The sequence below is a fragment of the Electrophorus electricus genome, chromosome 10 (assembly GCF_013358815.1).
Source record: "Electrophorus electricus isolate fEleEle1 chromosome 10, fEleEle1.pri, whole genome shotgun sequence".
Lineage (NCBI taxonomy): Eukaryota > Metazoa > Chordata > Actinopteri > Gymnotiformes > Gymnotidae > Electrophorus > Electrophorus electricus.
The window spans coordinates 12,236,842-12,252,524 of record NC_049544.1 but is presented as its reverse complement, the minus strand read 5'-3'; the positions used below and the strand labels follow the sequence as shown (position 1 = coordinate 12,252,524).

At 43.1% G+C, this 15,683-nt stretch overlaps 1 protein-coding gene across 2 annotated transcripts in view; it reads right to left on the bottom strand.

Moving 5' to 3' along the window:
* Positions 1-1,049: 1,049 nt before the first annotated feature.
* The window catches only part of tgfbr2b (transforming growth factor beta receptor 2b), a 16,731-nt gene continuing 2,097 nt past the window's right edge, over positions 1,050-15,683 (bottom strand). Inside the window, exons 2-8 of one of the 2 annotated variants that reach the window (XM_027019276.2) lie at positions 14,045-14,179; positions 13,495-13,645; positions 12,924-13,114; positions 6,232-7,034; positions 5,312-5,453; positions 2,406-2,533; positions 1,050-1,943 (exon numbers count right to left, since the gene is read on the bottom strand). In XM_027019276.2, coding sequence (XP_026875077.2) covers positions 1,755-1,943; positions 2,406-2,533; positions 5,312-5,453; positions 6,232-7,034; positions 12,924-13,114; positions 13,495-13,645; positions 14,045-14,179 — 1,739 coding nt within the window. In that variant the 3' untranslated portion in view covers positions 1,050-1,754. The remainder of the gene's footprint in view (positions 1,944-2,405; positions 2,534-5,311; positions 5,454-6,231; positions 7,035-12,923; positions 13,115-13,494; positions 13,646-14,044; positions 14,180-15,683) is intronic. The other variant, XM_027019278.2, reaches the window with a different exon arrangement.

The following is a 15,683-nucleotide window of genomic DNA, read 5'->3' as shown; positions in this document are numbered from 1 at the left end:
ATTGAAGTGAATTGTTGAGACCTATTCTTGTGAATGTGTATTTGCATTATTTAGATATTGGTGTGAAAATGATCTTAAGGCAATATTTATAAGCAAAAAATTGTCTGTAGCATTTAATGTACTAGCTATACTAACTATGGAAACCTATTTGAGGAAAAAACACCTTAGTTTTTTCATGATGTGTGAAAAAGACTTAAATGTGCTATCTTAAAGTGTCCATGTTGTTAAGATCAAACCTTTTCTTTCTGACCAAAATGGTTTTCTTTCCATGATAAAATCATCAAGACATTTTGTACTTTTCTCTTCTGTTTTTGGTTAAGGAAAATCTGCAGTAAATTCTTGTTCTCCACCCAACAGAAAAATGCAGAGATGGAGTGTTTTTGCTCTGGTCAGCCCAGTCCACTTTAGAACAGCACCAGTACCTTGTAGAAATGCCAAGACTCATTCTGGGCCCATGAAGGCTATTCTGAGATAAGGTCCACACAGAGATATTTACAGAAGCACGTTTACCAGTGACTACTGCCCCAGACACAAATCTAGTGGTTTAAACCCAAAATAGTGGAGGAACAGTGGTGGTCAAAGTGAGGAAAGGTGGAAATACAGGGACGGAATTGAGGAAAGCAGGGAAAAGATCAGTAGCTTCTTCTGAAGACTTGGGAGAGTCTGGGTGAGCCAGCTTAGTCATGCTATAGTAGTGTAGTTTTTGCTGGATGGGAACATCTGATCAGCAGATGCACAAACAAGGCCCAAACTATGAATGAAAATGGATGAAAAATGTTGTGTGCAAGACTGAAGAGATCAGAACATGAAATGCATCAAATCTCTCAGAAATAAAACACATCCAGACATTATTAGAGTAAATACTGTACATACATGTATTTAATCATTAAAAATTTACAATATTTTACATAAAAAACAGAAAGGCACAATTTTCTTTTGTTTTTCTGATTATGTATACAATTATACCTTTGGAAATGCTTTACCAAAAATACTGTCTGTCTTTTACACAGGATATTAGGGTTCTAGTCCCTTTTTCAGTTTTATAATGGTATGATCAGATTTTCTCACCCAACACCATTATATACACTGTGCATTCTTCTTTGGCAAACATGTAAAATATATATAAGTATTTGTTAAAACAATACATACCTCTCATTCATACAGATGGTGTCAAACATGCTTGCACACATTTACACACGCGCATACACACGCACACACACACTTTTTGATAAAAAAACAGTGCTGAATCAATATGTACATGTAATATAATCTGTTTTGAATACCTGCTTACGTGAAGAATTGCTCAGAACCCTTGGCATTAGGAACACCAGGTTCCTGTTTCCATCTGGCTCCTGGTGAGCTGTTAGGAGTGGACATACCATCCATCTACTCCTCTCACTAGTGCTTGTTTTCTGTTAGCTATGCATAGCAATCTGATAAAGTGCATTAAACTCTTTGGTTATGAGAGACATGTAAATCTTTAGGAAAACTTTATTTTCCCATGGCCCTCACCTCATGGCCTTGATACACACCCATCAAAACACACACACACAGACAGAGTAACATACTGTATGTATCCACACTTCCAGTTTCCACTGTTTGGAGGGAATCACATGAGGTGAACATAGATGAACACAGCTGGACACCAGTCAGTGGTGCAGAGAGGCACAGTGGAGCACTCTCTCAGTCCAGAGTCATAGCTGGGGAAGCTCTAGCCCTCTCCCTCTCTCGTTCTCATACTCGCACACCCTTTCTCACTTGTCATCACTCACACTCACGGAGCAGTCTTCTGGAATCTTTTCCTCAGAGCTGCTGCGTGTGGATAGCTTGTCCAGCTCATCATCCATCTCCCTGAAGCGCTCAACCACGCACTGCGCCGTTAGCCGTGCCTCGGGGTCATGGTCCCAGCACTCACTGATGGTGGCACACACAAGGGCCACACCCTACAGGACATGGAGAGAGGTGGAGGGGCGCATGCCCGGTTTACTGCTAATCCTCACTCTGCTCATGGAGTGTGGGACTAGGTACATACGCACTACTCACCTGTAGTTTGTATGTACTTAGAATGGGGACACTAACTAGTGTAGTGCAAAAAGAAGAAATCTGCACAGTTCCTTTTTTTTGTTAGTTTTTCATGGTAGATTTCTACCAAGAGTTCTAACCGACAGCATGAACATTTGGTTCATGATCAGTTTATTATTAGCATCCTTAGCAACTGACATTCATTTCTAATGTTAGCCACTGATTATATTATTAACAGTTTTCCCCTAATGTTTCCCTGTAACAACTGACAGGCTTGCTTGACTCTTTTAACTTCACGTCACGGTATGAGGCTGTTGTGCCATGAGTAGAATCGAATTCAGATCTAATGGGGCTGTTGTTTGAAAATCTCCCTGCTCTCTTACCGGGTGCTTCATCCAGCCACTGGGGATCTCAGGCCGGCCTCTGTCTCGAAGAACGTTGTCCTTCATGCTCTCCACACAGGGGTGCTCTCGCACTTTAGAGCCAAATGGAGGTTCATAGTCTTTCACCTCTGTAATACATATAAAGAACCACTTAGAGTGTAAGTCTAAAAGAAAAAAAAAAACATTTCAAGATCAGACACATTATGGAGAGACACTTGATTTTAAGAGACAGTGATGTTGGAAGGAGCTCCTTTGGAAATAATATTCGGTCTGTTCCATCACCTACCTTTAGTATGCATAATCAAACAACAAACGCTGTGGAGCACTAAGGCAGTCAGTTACTCCTTCAGAGAAGCAACAAATAATATGAAGTTATGATGGTGTGTTGTTTGTTTTCCTTATGAAAACAAATTGGGGGAAATATGGGCTAATGACTGGACTGTGCCAGAGAACAACAGTGAACCACAGTGAACAACAGTGCTCTAGGGTAATTTCCCCATAAAATGGAGCTCACAGCAGCTGCAAAGCCCATGTCCTGTAACACTTTCCAGTCCACACACACACACACACACACACACACACACACACAAACACACAGAGCATGCTAGACTAAAAAATCTGCAACATAACAAGAGGCTTTCACTGAACAGCAGAATATGTCTTCTATTATAATACTGGCCAACATAAAAGCCATTCCCACAAATGTAAGTGGATGAGTGAGTTTACTTTGGAGAGGGTGTTCTTGATGGGAGAGTGTATTATGTGGTTCTGCCCTGGTGTACAGGCCCACAGGAAGAGGCTAGGCCAGCATGGAGTCCGGGACAGGAAGTGCCGGGCTGTGATTGGGCCCCTACAGAGTAGCTGACTCCACAAGCGGACACATCCTGTTTTTGACAAGTGGACTTCCCTTGTTTCAGCTCTAAAACACAATACTCCCACCACATGCACTATTTCTGCCACTCTGCCTATGCTCTGGACATACACTGGGCAAAGTAAAATGGAAGAATATGACACCCACATGCTAAACTGCCTGCCATACAGTACACAAGGTGATAGCTTTGCTTCACAGTACAACGAAGTGCTAGTGTAAGAGAACCCCTTCATTCTTTCCTGTCTCTGTTCCTGCCCATGTCTCTGCTCTGAGGGCTGTGGCCTGAGTGATGTGAACGAACTCGCTATGTGTGGAATGCCGTGGTTTTGGGAACAGATGTCCCACCGACTGAGTCCTCTCTCTCGAGGCCCGGTTGGTCTACTCTGGCGGAGTGAGGTGAGGAAGCACTTTGTAACGCCTCTTCCCTTTCAGATTATTGGTCTGAAACCTTCACAGGCCTACTTGCCTGACATGTCTAGAAAAGGCTGGATGAAAAATAAGTCTATCCGAGAGTGTGGCATCCAGTCAGGATACAGAAGTAGGGGGTTCTGACCTGGTTAAGCGGTGTGGGGAGTGGGAGGCAAACAATGTCTAGGAGTTTAGAAGGGCAGTTTTGGGATGAGGTGTGTGTGTGTGCATATAAGTACATTGAGATATTTGAATGTGTGCGAGAGGTCTGAGAAAACTGCAGTGAATCTGAAACCCGTGGTGATGGATGACCTGGCTGTATGGGGTTCTGCCACCTGCCAACCAGCTGCTCTGCCCAACCCCTCCCCACTCCTCGCTCCTCTGGGGAAGGAGGAGCAGAGTTGGCGGGGGTGTTTCTCAGGCTGGCTGCCTCTCAGCACTTTGCTTCTTAGTGCTCCAGCCAGGGCCGCACCCCATGCTAATTCAGGACACGTTAACAACAACACAGCGGGCCAGAGTACAATAAACTAGCCACAGGTTTCCATCCCGCCCTCATGGCCTGCACTGTCTGTGTCTCCTGCCAGGGACAGCCAGGGCCAGTGAGCCACTTTGAGGCCAAGAGCCAGACTCTGTCTGCACCCCCCCCCCCACACACACTGGGTTAGAATGTTACAGTCTGTCTGGCTGGAAATGTCTCAAACTCTGCAGATAAGCCCATATTAGCTAGGCCCCTGCTGTCATTCTCAATCAGAGGGGGGGAGGCAGGGACATGTGGGTAAAATAAATGGACACCGGACCGGTGTGCTTGTCACCATGCGTGTATGCGCTTGCAATGGCCCATTAAAACACCTGACAGCCACACAGGAGCCCTGCCCTGTGAGTACTATGGCCTGAGTGTTTGAATACCAGCTGAGCTCCCGGGAGCGACTGGCTTCCACATGGAGCATACCGTGCACTACCGAGGAGTCAGAATGTCTTACACAGTATCTTTCTGCTCTCGTTTCAGCCGCTGCCTCATTTTCCGCACATACGTTTTGACATGCGAAAGTAAAAACCAGCTGACAAAAATCCAATCCAAAATCCTTTTAAAGTGGACCATGAACACACATGCGCACACAAACATTTATATACTCGGACCCACAAGAAACATAAACCCATCTCGATTCTCACCTGACCAAAGAAGGACAAGAACACTGATGGTCCATCTCACGTTCTACACATTCCACCCATTCCAGAAGCAGAGCGAGCTGCAGTGATATCACTGTTCTACTGAGAGGCCTCAGAATAACAGGAAACAGCAAGTTGCTCAGATATGTGTATGCAATAGAAAAGCATCGGGCTTTCCACACACAGCTTAGAGTCGTAGGCCTGGCAGCACTGGCAAAACAAAAATACCACAGCAAAATAGCGACCCTATTTTAATCCTATTTCACCTCGAGGGGAAGTCACTTACTCCATGGAAATAGAGCTCTATTCTTTTGGGGTTACTGGAGATATTGGCACAAGGCTGTGGTCACACAAGGTTTTTTTTTCTCTGCAAAATGCCCCAAATTGCATTATGTCTATGTGTTTGGTACTGTCTTGCTATTCTGTTGTTCTTCTGGTCAGGTGTTGTGGCTGAACTCACCTCCAATGGCATTACACCTGGAGGTCATTTCCCATAGCACTAGAGCCATGGAGTAGACGTCTGTCTGCTTGAATGACTCAATGTTCTCCAGGTTGATTCTCGACTCAAGTACTTCTGGGGCCATATACCTGGCTGTTCCAACCTGTAAAAAGAAGACAGGTCATCACACGCCCTTTTGTTTGTAGTCTACACTCTGTGTAGGCTTTGATCTTGATAGTAGGCTTCAAGAGTTATCGCAAGGAAATTTAAGATACAGATGCTTGGATGTCTAGTCTGGAGACGCTAGGCTATCTTATCGCTGACCCTCTAAAGTACCAGCCCTTTTGTGTGCATAACGCTACTGTTTGAGTGCTTTGGTGAGGCCAGCAGCTCAGTGTCTTTAAATATTTTGATGTGCAAAAGAAAAGTTCAAAAGTTCAAAACCAAAGTGCATAATAAAGAAATACCAATAAAATTATGAAATGTGAGATTTCAGACAAGGCCAGCTAGCTGTATTATATAGTTGATAACTCATTTCTTCAACACCTCTGGTCTTCGCATTTTCAGTCTGTGAATCATCAATCAGGGCATACATGAAGAACAAAGGTCACACTTGCATGGAGCCTAAGTAATGCCTGAAGGGACTTTCCCTGCATGTAAAAACACAGCCCTACCCTAACCCACACAATCACACAATCAGCAGACAGGTCTGCTCTATCTAGGCAGCATGGCAGTGCATCAAAAACCAGCCCTATCAGGAATGACAGTGTAGAAGAGTGAGACTAAAGATGCAGAAGGTTATCTTATAGCAGCTAAAGAGCTGTTCCAGTAGCTGAAACTGAAGTTCAATATATGCGAGCATTCCAAATCATATTGACTATCCCCTTGTTACCAGATCTGGTGCTCTTTTGTGAGCCCCGAGGATGAATTGAGGGACTTACTTGTCCGCTGTTAGCGAGGTCATCCACGGACAGTGAGTTGTCCAGACGCAGGCCCAGGCCGAAATCACACAGGCAGCAGGTAAAGTCGCTCTTCACCAGAATGTTGGAGCTCTTGAGATCTCGGTGGACAATGGGCACTTTGGGCCTCCCACAAGGCGTGTGGTCACTGTGCAGGTGGGCCACGCCCTGGGCCAGTGAGCCGCCCAACCGCTGCAGGTCCTCCCAGCTGATGAGGTGGCAAGTGAGATACTCCTGCAGGTTGCCACGTGGGTGGTAGGCTGTGATTAGCCAGTACTGCTTCTCAGACTTCCTGTCTTCCGCCGTCAAGAAGTGTAGCACGTTCTCATGTTTCAGGTCGATGTCGGAGAAGATGTCTTTCTCGTTCTTCCAGGAAGCATACTCCTCGTAGGGGAAGATCTTCACAGCTACTGTTTCGAACTGCTCAGAGGAGCTCTGCCTCAGCTTGGCCTTGTAGACCTCAGCAAATCGGCCCTTGCCCACCTGCAGGTCCAGTTCAAGGGGCAGCGGCTCTGTGTTGTGGTTCAGGCTGTTGGCGTGCGTGGAGCTGCTGTCAGAGCGGTCGTCGTCCATCATGATAGCGCAAGCATCACTGCAGTCCAGAGGGCCTTTGGGACCTTTGCGCTTCAGCGGCTTCTTCGTCTCCCACTCGCTGAGTTTGCGCCGTTGCTGGATTCGATACCAGTAAAAGGAGGCGACGACCAGCACAGCCAAGACAAGCAGAGGCAGCAGACTGACCAGGATCACAGACACCACCTGGTTCTCAATGGCACCTGGTCCTATAGCTGGGGAAACAGGAAAGCAGTCAGTCTCCACAGGCACCTTATTTAATGCCAGAAAATCCCTTATAATGCAATGTTTGCCATTAGTAACTACCGACAATAAATCACCTACAGGTTCAGTATTAACCTCTCCAGGTACAGCGTGTTTGATGGTAAACAAAGGAGAGCACAGAGCTGAGATATTCAGAAACTGTTTAGGATGATGAATCTTCACAAATATGACTTCTGTTTGGGTGCCTGAGGGAAGCCTGATGAAATGGGTTACACAGTGAAACTGTTCTGGGGAACCTCCTCTGTCCTTCAGGGAAATTTACCATGCTACTCTGTCTGTCTGCCAGACTGGGGTTTGGCATTGCACCCCAAGCATGGTGGGTTTATGTCTTGAAGTGCAGGCAGACTACTGTCAGCTATCAGGGCAGTGTGTGGAGTGAAAGCTTAGCATGTCTTAGCATTTTTTCTCTCTCTCTCTCTCTCTCTCTCTCTCTCTCTCTCTCTCTCTCTCTCTCTCTCTCTCTCACACACACACACACACACACACACACACACACACACACACACACACACACACACACACACACACAAAGCACTACCATTAAGACCCAGACATAAAACACTCTAAAACAGATACCTAGTTCTGGAACATTTAAAATGGCAATAAAAAGGAAGCCTTGGGGCATGCTGGCAAAGACAGCAAAACAAAGAAAACACAAGGCAGACTGAAATGTACAGATTTCTATTTGCTGTAGTGAAAACTTTTTTTTTTTCAAACACAGAGTCAAAAACCTTTTGACAAACCACCAAAGTAATTCTGAAATCATGCCACTTTTTTAACCAAAATGTGTAAGTCACACTGTGGTGAACAGTGGGATCAAATCAGATTAAACCACATCACACTTACACAGGAGTAAGGTGAGCAAAAAGCTAACACAGGCGAATATCTGCCACAAGCCTCTTTTCCTTGGGTAATACATTGCTGTGCGTTTGTGTGCATGCATGTGTTTGTGCTAAACTCTTCATACCAGCCAAAGAAGCTTATGTTTCCTAAAGCTCCTGACTCACTGGTTAGGCCAACAGAGACTAATTGCTTCAACATTTTCAGTGTTTCCTGAGTAATACAATTTAAAGAATTTATAATGATTTAATGTTTTCTCATTAAAACTAAATAATCTAAACATGTTTTCATTTTCAAACTAGGTAGGCAAATGGATAACTGCTAAGCAACTTCATTTTCAAAATATGGTTAGGTTTTGGAGTATTGGAAATTCCACACCCTAAAGTGGAAAAAAAAACCTTTTTGTCTCTGAATGGCTATGAGTTTATACAGTAAAACAGTAAAACACAGATAAATGATTACATTTCGTGGTGGGAGCCCCAACTCAGCAGGGCTGCACAGTGAGTCTGGCCACTTGCTCTGACAGAAGCCATACATCCTGACTGCACTTTCCTGCAAATTCTTACAGAGGTCTGACTAACACAAACTCTGTGCATTTAAATGATATTTTGGTAAATTACAGTGAATATATATATATATATATATCAGACAGATAACGAGATGGCATTGATATCATTCAGGTTCTTTCTTCAAGACTGGAATTGGTAACATGGATGGTAGTGTTAGGGTCACCGTTATTGGTTTATTATGGTTACCATTATGTTTCACAGCATGAATACTGCCATAAATGTGTTTACTTCTTATTTTTTGCAAGAGTCAACCCTGCCCCCATCATTTTTGCTGCTCTGTGGCTGACAGTGACTCAGTGCTCTCTTTAGCACATCTGCTCGATGACTAGAGGCCTGCATTCCACAGTGTGGCGGAAGAAAGAAAAATTCATACAGAGCAGACATGTCAGATGCTGCCCAAAGATTTGTCTGGCTTTGCTTCTCTAAATCAGAATAACCAGTGATAAAGGGTCACATGAGCATGACCAACCCAGCCTTTCAGACTTTGAGAGTTAGCACAAATGACACATTAAGTGTTCCTATTCCTATTCCTGAAACACCCAACAGATGCCTCCAATAAACAGCCCAACGCAATACAACCGGACATAGCGATGAGCATATTCACTGAGGTCAGCATGAAGAAACCTGTTATAAGTATTAGCTGGGGCCCCTCTAACCACTTGGGTAATGTAGAAAATGATAAAATTGCTATTGGTGTACTATTCTATTAGTTCAATGTTGCCTAGATTTTACTGAATGTGGGGGGGGGGGGGGGGGGGGGGAAAGAAAAAAGTGATGTGATTCTTTATTTTTCTTTTCTCCTTTTGACCCTATTGTAATCTTTTGTTTTCTAGTTGCATCTTACTCTGTCTTACTCTGATAGTAGTGTTTAGTGATCACTAAAGCTGACACCCAGCTTTCAGGCACTTGCTGCTATTTTAATGATGCAAAAGTCCAGGGTCCACTCCACACAGTATCAGTTAATGTAAAAAAAACATTTTTACAGCCTATTTTACAACAGCAGACTGTGAATGAGGCTGCATGTACTAACAAGCTGCATAAGATGAGTGTGAACCTCGCTATGTGTGTGTGTAGCTGCGACAGGCGTGTGATGCTTCCAGCAGTCAAGAGAGTTGCTGCATTCCAGATTACATTTGTCACTCTTCCTACTGAGAAGGTCATGTTAGCAACTTCAAAAACAGAAAAAAAAACATGTACCAGACATTGCAGATCAGAACATACTCTCTCTGACAAGCTTTATGAGTTGTTTATTAGAAGCAAATGTGCCTTTGGTGGAGTGCTAATTCACTAGCTGCTATTGTTATAAAGGGGAAAACAGTAGCAAAAGCTCATGGTTCAGTGATCTCCATCTGTCCTCACATAAAAAAAATGAGTTTATAGTCATAATAATTTGGGAACATAAAGAATCAGGGACGTTTTTTTAGTTTTTAATGGCACAACCAGCGTTCTTCATGTCATGTGACATTGCCAGTAAAGGTGCCTAAATTGAGCCCTTCCAATGAAAAAACATATATCAGCCATTTCCCCTTTTAGTGTAATCAATTATTTTAGTTTTTGACTTTGTACAACCTTTACAATAAAATAAATGTAAAATACTTGCCTTAGACTTGCCTTATTTCATTCATGTGGGCAGTTAAAAATAAAACTTGCAATAACACTTATATTATTAACACTATATTATTGTTCTTCTTTTGTAGAAAGAACAATATATGGATATGTATTGTTTTCATTGCAAGGGCTCAGTTAAAAGAACACTGTGTGCACAAATATTAGGCCAGTTGTATTTTTGAGGATTCATTTTATTATTGAACAAAAGTGCTCTTGGTCAATCCAAAATGTTAATAAACCTCAAACCTGAATATTTAAGAAAGTAAAAATGAGGTTTTGGCTTTCTTAGGAGAATATCTGTGTGTGCATGATTATTGGGCTATTAGTGTGCAGAATTATTATGCAACTAAATGAAAAATGGAAATTTTCCCATCTCACTTGTTCTTTTTCATCTGTTAAGGTGAGAATAATAACTCAATTTACAAATAAATATTTGATATTTCAAAAAAAAAAAAGAAAAAGAAAAAAAGTGACCAATATAGCCAATAACAGTCATAAGTCTTCCATTCATGGAGTCTGTAAGTTTCCTAATCTGTTGACGATCAACTTTGTGCAGCAGCAACCACAGCCTCCCAGACACTGTTCAGAGAGCTGTGCTGTTTTCCTTCACCGTAAATCTCCCGGTTAAGAAGGGCCCAGAAGTTCTCAGTAGGGTTTAGGTCAGGTGAGGCAGGGGGCCATGTCATTATTCTTTCATCTTTAAGGCCTTTAGTGGCTAGCCACGAAGTGGAGTGCTTCGATGCACGCGATGGAGCATTGTCCTGCATAAAAATCATGGTCTTCTTGAAAGATGCAGACATTTTCTTGTACCGTTGCTTGAAGAAAGTGTCTTCTAAAAACTGGCAGTAGGTTTGGGAGTTGATTTTGCCACTTTCATCTCATCAGTCCATAAAACTTTTGAAAAATCCTTTGTCTTCATATATTTCTTGGCCCAGTCTTGACATGTCACCTTATGTGTATTGTTCAGTGGTGGTCAGGATTCAACCTTCCTTACCTTGGCCATGTCTCTGAGTACTGAACACCTTGTATTTCTGGAGACTCCAGGTAAGTTGCAGTTCTGGAATATGATAGCACTGAAGGATAATGGGTTCCTGTACACTTCATGTTTGATTCTTCTCAAATCTTTGGCAGTTCATTTGCATCTTTTTTTTTTTCTCAACAAATTTCTTGCAGTCCTGTTGACTATTTTCAACAAAACGTTTGATGGTTCTGTGATCACACCCCAATATCTTAGCAATTTGAAGAGTGCTGCATCCACCTGAAAGACTTTTTTTTTTTTTTTTTTTTTACAATTTGTGACTTTTTTGAGTCAGATAAATTTCTTTTTTTGGCCAATTTTGCTTGAGGAAAAGAAGCTGCCTAATAATTACGCACACCTTGATATAAGGTGTCAATCTCCTTAGGCCACACCCTCCCTAATTACACATACACATCACCTGATATGCTTAAATCCAATAAGCCTTCAAGTTTATGCAGCTTGGAGTTGGAAAATATGCATGGAAATGATGATATGGTCAAAAATACTCTTGCCTAATAATTATGTACATTGTCACTGAAAATGACAGCTGCATTCTTTATTTTTTTCTCCTTTTGACCCTATAATAATATTTTGCTTTCTAGTTACATCTGTTGTTAAACAGCCTGCTCTATCTTACTCTGATGGCACGCTTCAGTGATCTGACACCCAGCGTTCAGGCACTCACTGCTAATTTCATGATGCAGAAGTCAAGGGTCCACTCCACACACAGTTTCACTAAATGTTACAAAAATATTTGGCAGGAGAAAGCAATGCCAAGCGTTTCTGGTCCAATAAATGCTGACTCCATTCCAGTAAGTAAACATGAACTTCCTGTGACACGTACTCGCAGAGCGAAGGAGCCAGGCTTTCTCCTATGCGTGAACCCCAAGGAGCATTTAGCCTCACACACATTCTCCTGCTGTTACACACCTGCTTTCAATGCACTACTTTAACTTTTTAAAAAAATATATTTTATCACTGCTCAGTGTTACTGTAAAGCACTATGAACTGTTAAGATTAAGTCTATTATCCTTTCCATGTTTCCATGTTTATATGTAGCTTTTAAGAATATGAAGAAGGTACTAGAAATGCCTCAAATGGTGTGTGTACCTCCTCAGCCTTGTTTACATCTGGGAACACTGAGTCAGAGCATGCCCACTGTACCCAGCAGCACTGCTGTGTGGTTGTGATGTCTCTGCTTTGAGTTAAAGAGACAGGAAACCACATGTCTGAGATTCTCTGTTGCCTGTTCCACAGTGCCTGAAGAGCCAATACTGTACTCTGTTCCAAACAGTCCAAACCTGCTTAGCTAGATGACAGTTGCTGTGGAGTATTACATCTCTTTTCAGGTCTCATATGGCATGCTAAATGCTAAAATATTCTAGCTAAAAATGGACACACCTTATGGTATCTTTATAGGACATTAACAACCAAGAGTGGTTTGCTATGTTTTTAGTTTTGCAGCATGCCATTATATAGGCTTTATTTGAGGTAGTAAATTGGGTTGCAATAGGCTTTAATGTCAGCACATCCTACAAATAAGAACTAATACTATACTAACACTGTAGAACAAAGCAAGTTACTACTCATTTCACAGCAGAGCTTTGCTTTTACCACCTTCCTGAGTTTACCACTAAATGTCACATTCTCCTCTCCCCACCCCTAAACATCCACACACGTATGTACACACATTTACCTATTGCTTTTCAAAGTGCAAACTTCCAAGTCTAATCATGGTTTGGGACAGGTGATAGATAGGCAGGTGGATAGACAGGGAGGAATGAGAGGATGGATGTGGCACTCACTGTGAGGGAAGGCCAGGTTCTCGTTGCACTCCTCTCCTGTGCAGGAGCAAATGTATACAGGACCGCTCTCTGACTTCTGCTCCTTCATCTCACACGTGGTGCTATTGTAGTCCTCCAGACGCATCCCGTACACAGGCTTGGACGGGGGGTAACACATCGTCTCAACTGTGTAGTTACCCTCGTTTTTCCTCCTGGACGTATGCGGCACGCCGCACACATGCACACACGTGAACACACACACACATACACACACACATATACACACACATATACATATATAGATATATATTCAAGGGATTATACTATAAAAGGAGGGACGTTCTGAGTATAAATATAGTTAATAATGTTTTCACATCAATGTTAGCAAAATAAACCCATCAAATCCTGACTTTCCTGCCAAAGGTAATTCTAATGCAATTTCTGAGAAACAAAATGACACATAGGAGAGAAATAAACTGTTTTACTGAAGAATCGCTATGTTTGGTAACTGTTATGATAGAAATATTTTGTTGTGTTCTAGCTAAATATCTTGAAGAAAAGCAAAATCCCCATGAGGGTAGGTGTGACGTACCAGATTGCCACACAGACCTCGTCAGAGTTTGGGCAGATGGCGGTAATGCTGCAGTTGGCTTGGCAGATGCCGGTCCCATTACAGGAGGAAGGCTCCACATCACAGAACTTACACAGCTTCATCAGCGTGAAGATCCCGGGAACCATCCCACCTAGGACACAGCACATACCACAGCCAGATAACATATACAGATAACATATACAGACAGAGAAAAACCTCTTTCCTCTAGTCATGTGCAGACTGTCAGTGTCCCTGAAGATGTAAGTTATACATTTTAATTACCAAGGTGCTTCCAGTGCAATCCTCTAAGACAATCAGCCAGTCCACATTTTGATTCTGTTTTAGCTCCAATCATTCCTGTCTTGGTAATTAGTAATCTACAGACTTAGGTTTATTGTGAGTCAGAACACAGTAAGATTAAGGTCCGGTGGTCCTTGGGCACTAGATTAATATTGTCTGCATTATTACATTCTACCGAAGGTGTCCCCCTTCCTGTCTTCAGTGGTGGACGCATTAGCATGCAGGAAGGGGAAACAATTTGGAGGTGCACCGTAGTATGCTGGTTGTGTTCCTGATAAGTATGATCTTGTGCTCTGTTCTCCTGGGCCATCTTCTCTCTCTGATCTGTTCAGACCTGTTCTCCTCTGTGGCACCTGTGCTAGTTCCCTCAGAATACAGTTATGCCCTACATAAACACACACACACACACACACACACACACACACACACACACACACACACACACACACACACACACACACACACACACATATATATATCTTTTGAGGAAATATTATACTTTGTAATCTCAAATTTGTAGTTATTGGTTCCATTGTTATACTAAATATTCAGAAATTGTGGTAGTTTGAATTCAGTGTGAAAAAGAGAGAGAACTACTTTTTGATGAAGAATGCTAAAGCTAAAGCAGAATCTGCACAAATGCCAAGCACACCCAGGCTTACCCAAGGCAATACAAGCAGCTGACCACCCTGTTGTTGGTGCATGCATGTGTGTGCTTCTGTGTGGGGGACATATGTAGTCATTAAACATCGTAATGCAGCTCCCTAGACCAGCTGTCAGCTTGTGCAGTAAGCATGCCTCCCCTGATAGAAGCCTTTCTCTGCTCTGATACACATCTTTGCTGCTTGAAAGGGGACCCAATTGGAAAAAAAACAAAAAAAACCCAAAAACATTACAAAAACTGGTTCCAGTGTATTGAACATAACAGAATGTATAACCATTGTAACCAGCAAATTAAATTAATAATAAGATTGTAGAATACGCATTGTTTACAAGCAATCCAGACTGAGTATACCCACTCTGTGGTCTCCGTATCAGCCAAAAGAACTGAACACCACTCAATCACACCTCTGCTTCTTTACACCTGTCCAGGGATAGTCTGAGTCTCACCAAGTAGCACTAATTTGAAAGCATTCTTCTTGTCTGCTAGCCATTAATCTACGCCTGTTCCAAGATATGGGCATACACACAGTGTATGCTTTAAATGAGACTATGTTCGACTACAGTAGGCTCCCTCTGTTCTCCCTAGGGAACCCCCATCCTCTCCTGCATCCCCTCACTCTTCCCCTGAAGACCCCCTGTAGAGGATGGATCAGGTGACCTGGACGAGGAAGGAAGCACTGACAGGGAGGAAATGTGGCTTCCCTTCCTCACCTAGAATAACAGGCTGGGACAACTTTTACTGCTGCTGCCGGAGGTTTAGCAAGGCGCTGAACTACACTCCACATAGATGATTAGGAGGGGTGCACCTCCATTTGGTGAGCACAGTGTAATGTGCTGAGTGATAACAGGTCTATTTGTTGCAAGCACCCGAAGCCCCATCTCCCATTAGGTTCATCTTTGCAGGGAGAGAGCGTGGATCGGCCAGACGAGATGCGGACCAGGCCTCTGGCTCAGCAAAGTGGCCCAAGAAGGGACTGCACACGCCATAAGCTGTGGAAGACTAATATGGTCAAATCAGATGCAGCCACGTTGAGACTACAGGACCCCTCTTCTCATCCCTAAATAGCTGTTTCTCAGCACCGCACTCAGGGGCCCAGAGAGGCAAGAGTAAACATGGGCTGAGTCTCAACCCCCACCCACCCACTGGCCGAGGCCTTACGCTGCTCCAAAGGCCCACAAAAGAGCCCTTTCTGTGTGCAAGCTCTTGCACTGATCCCTGGACTGAA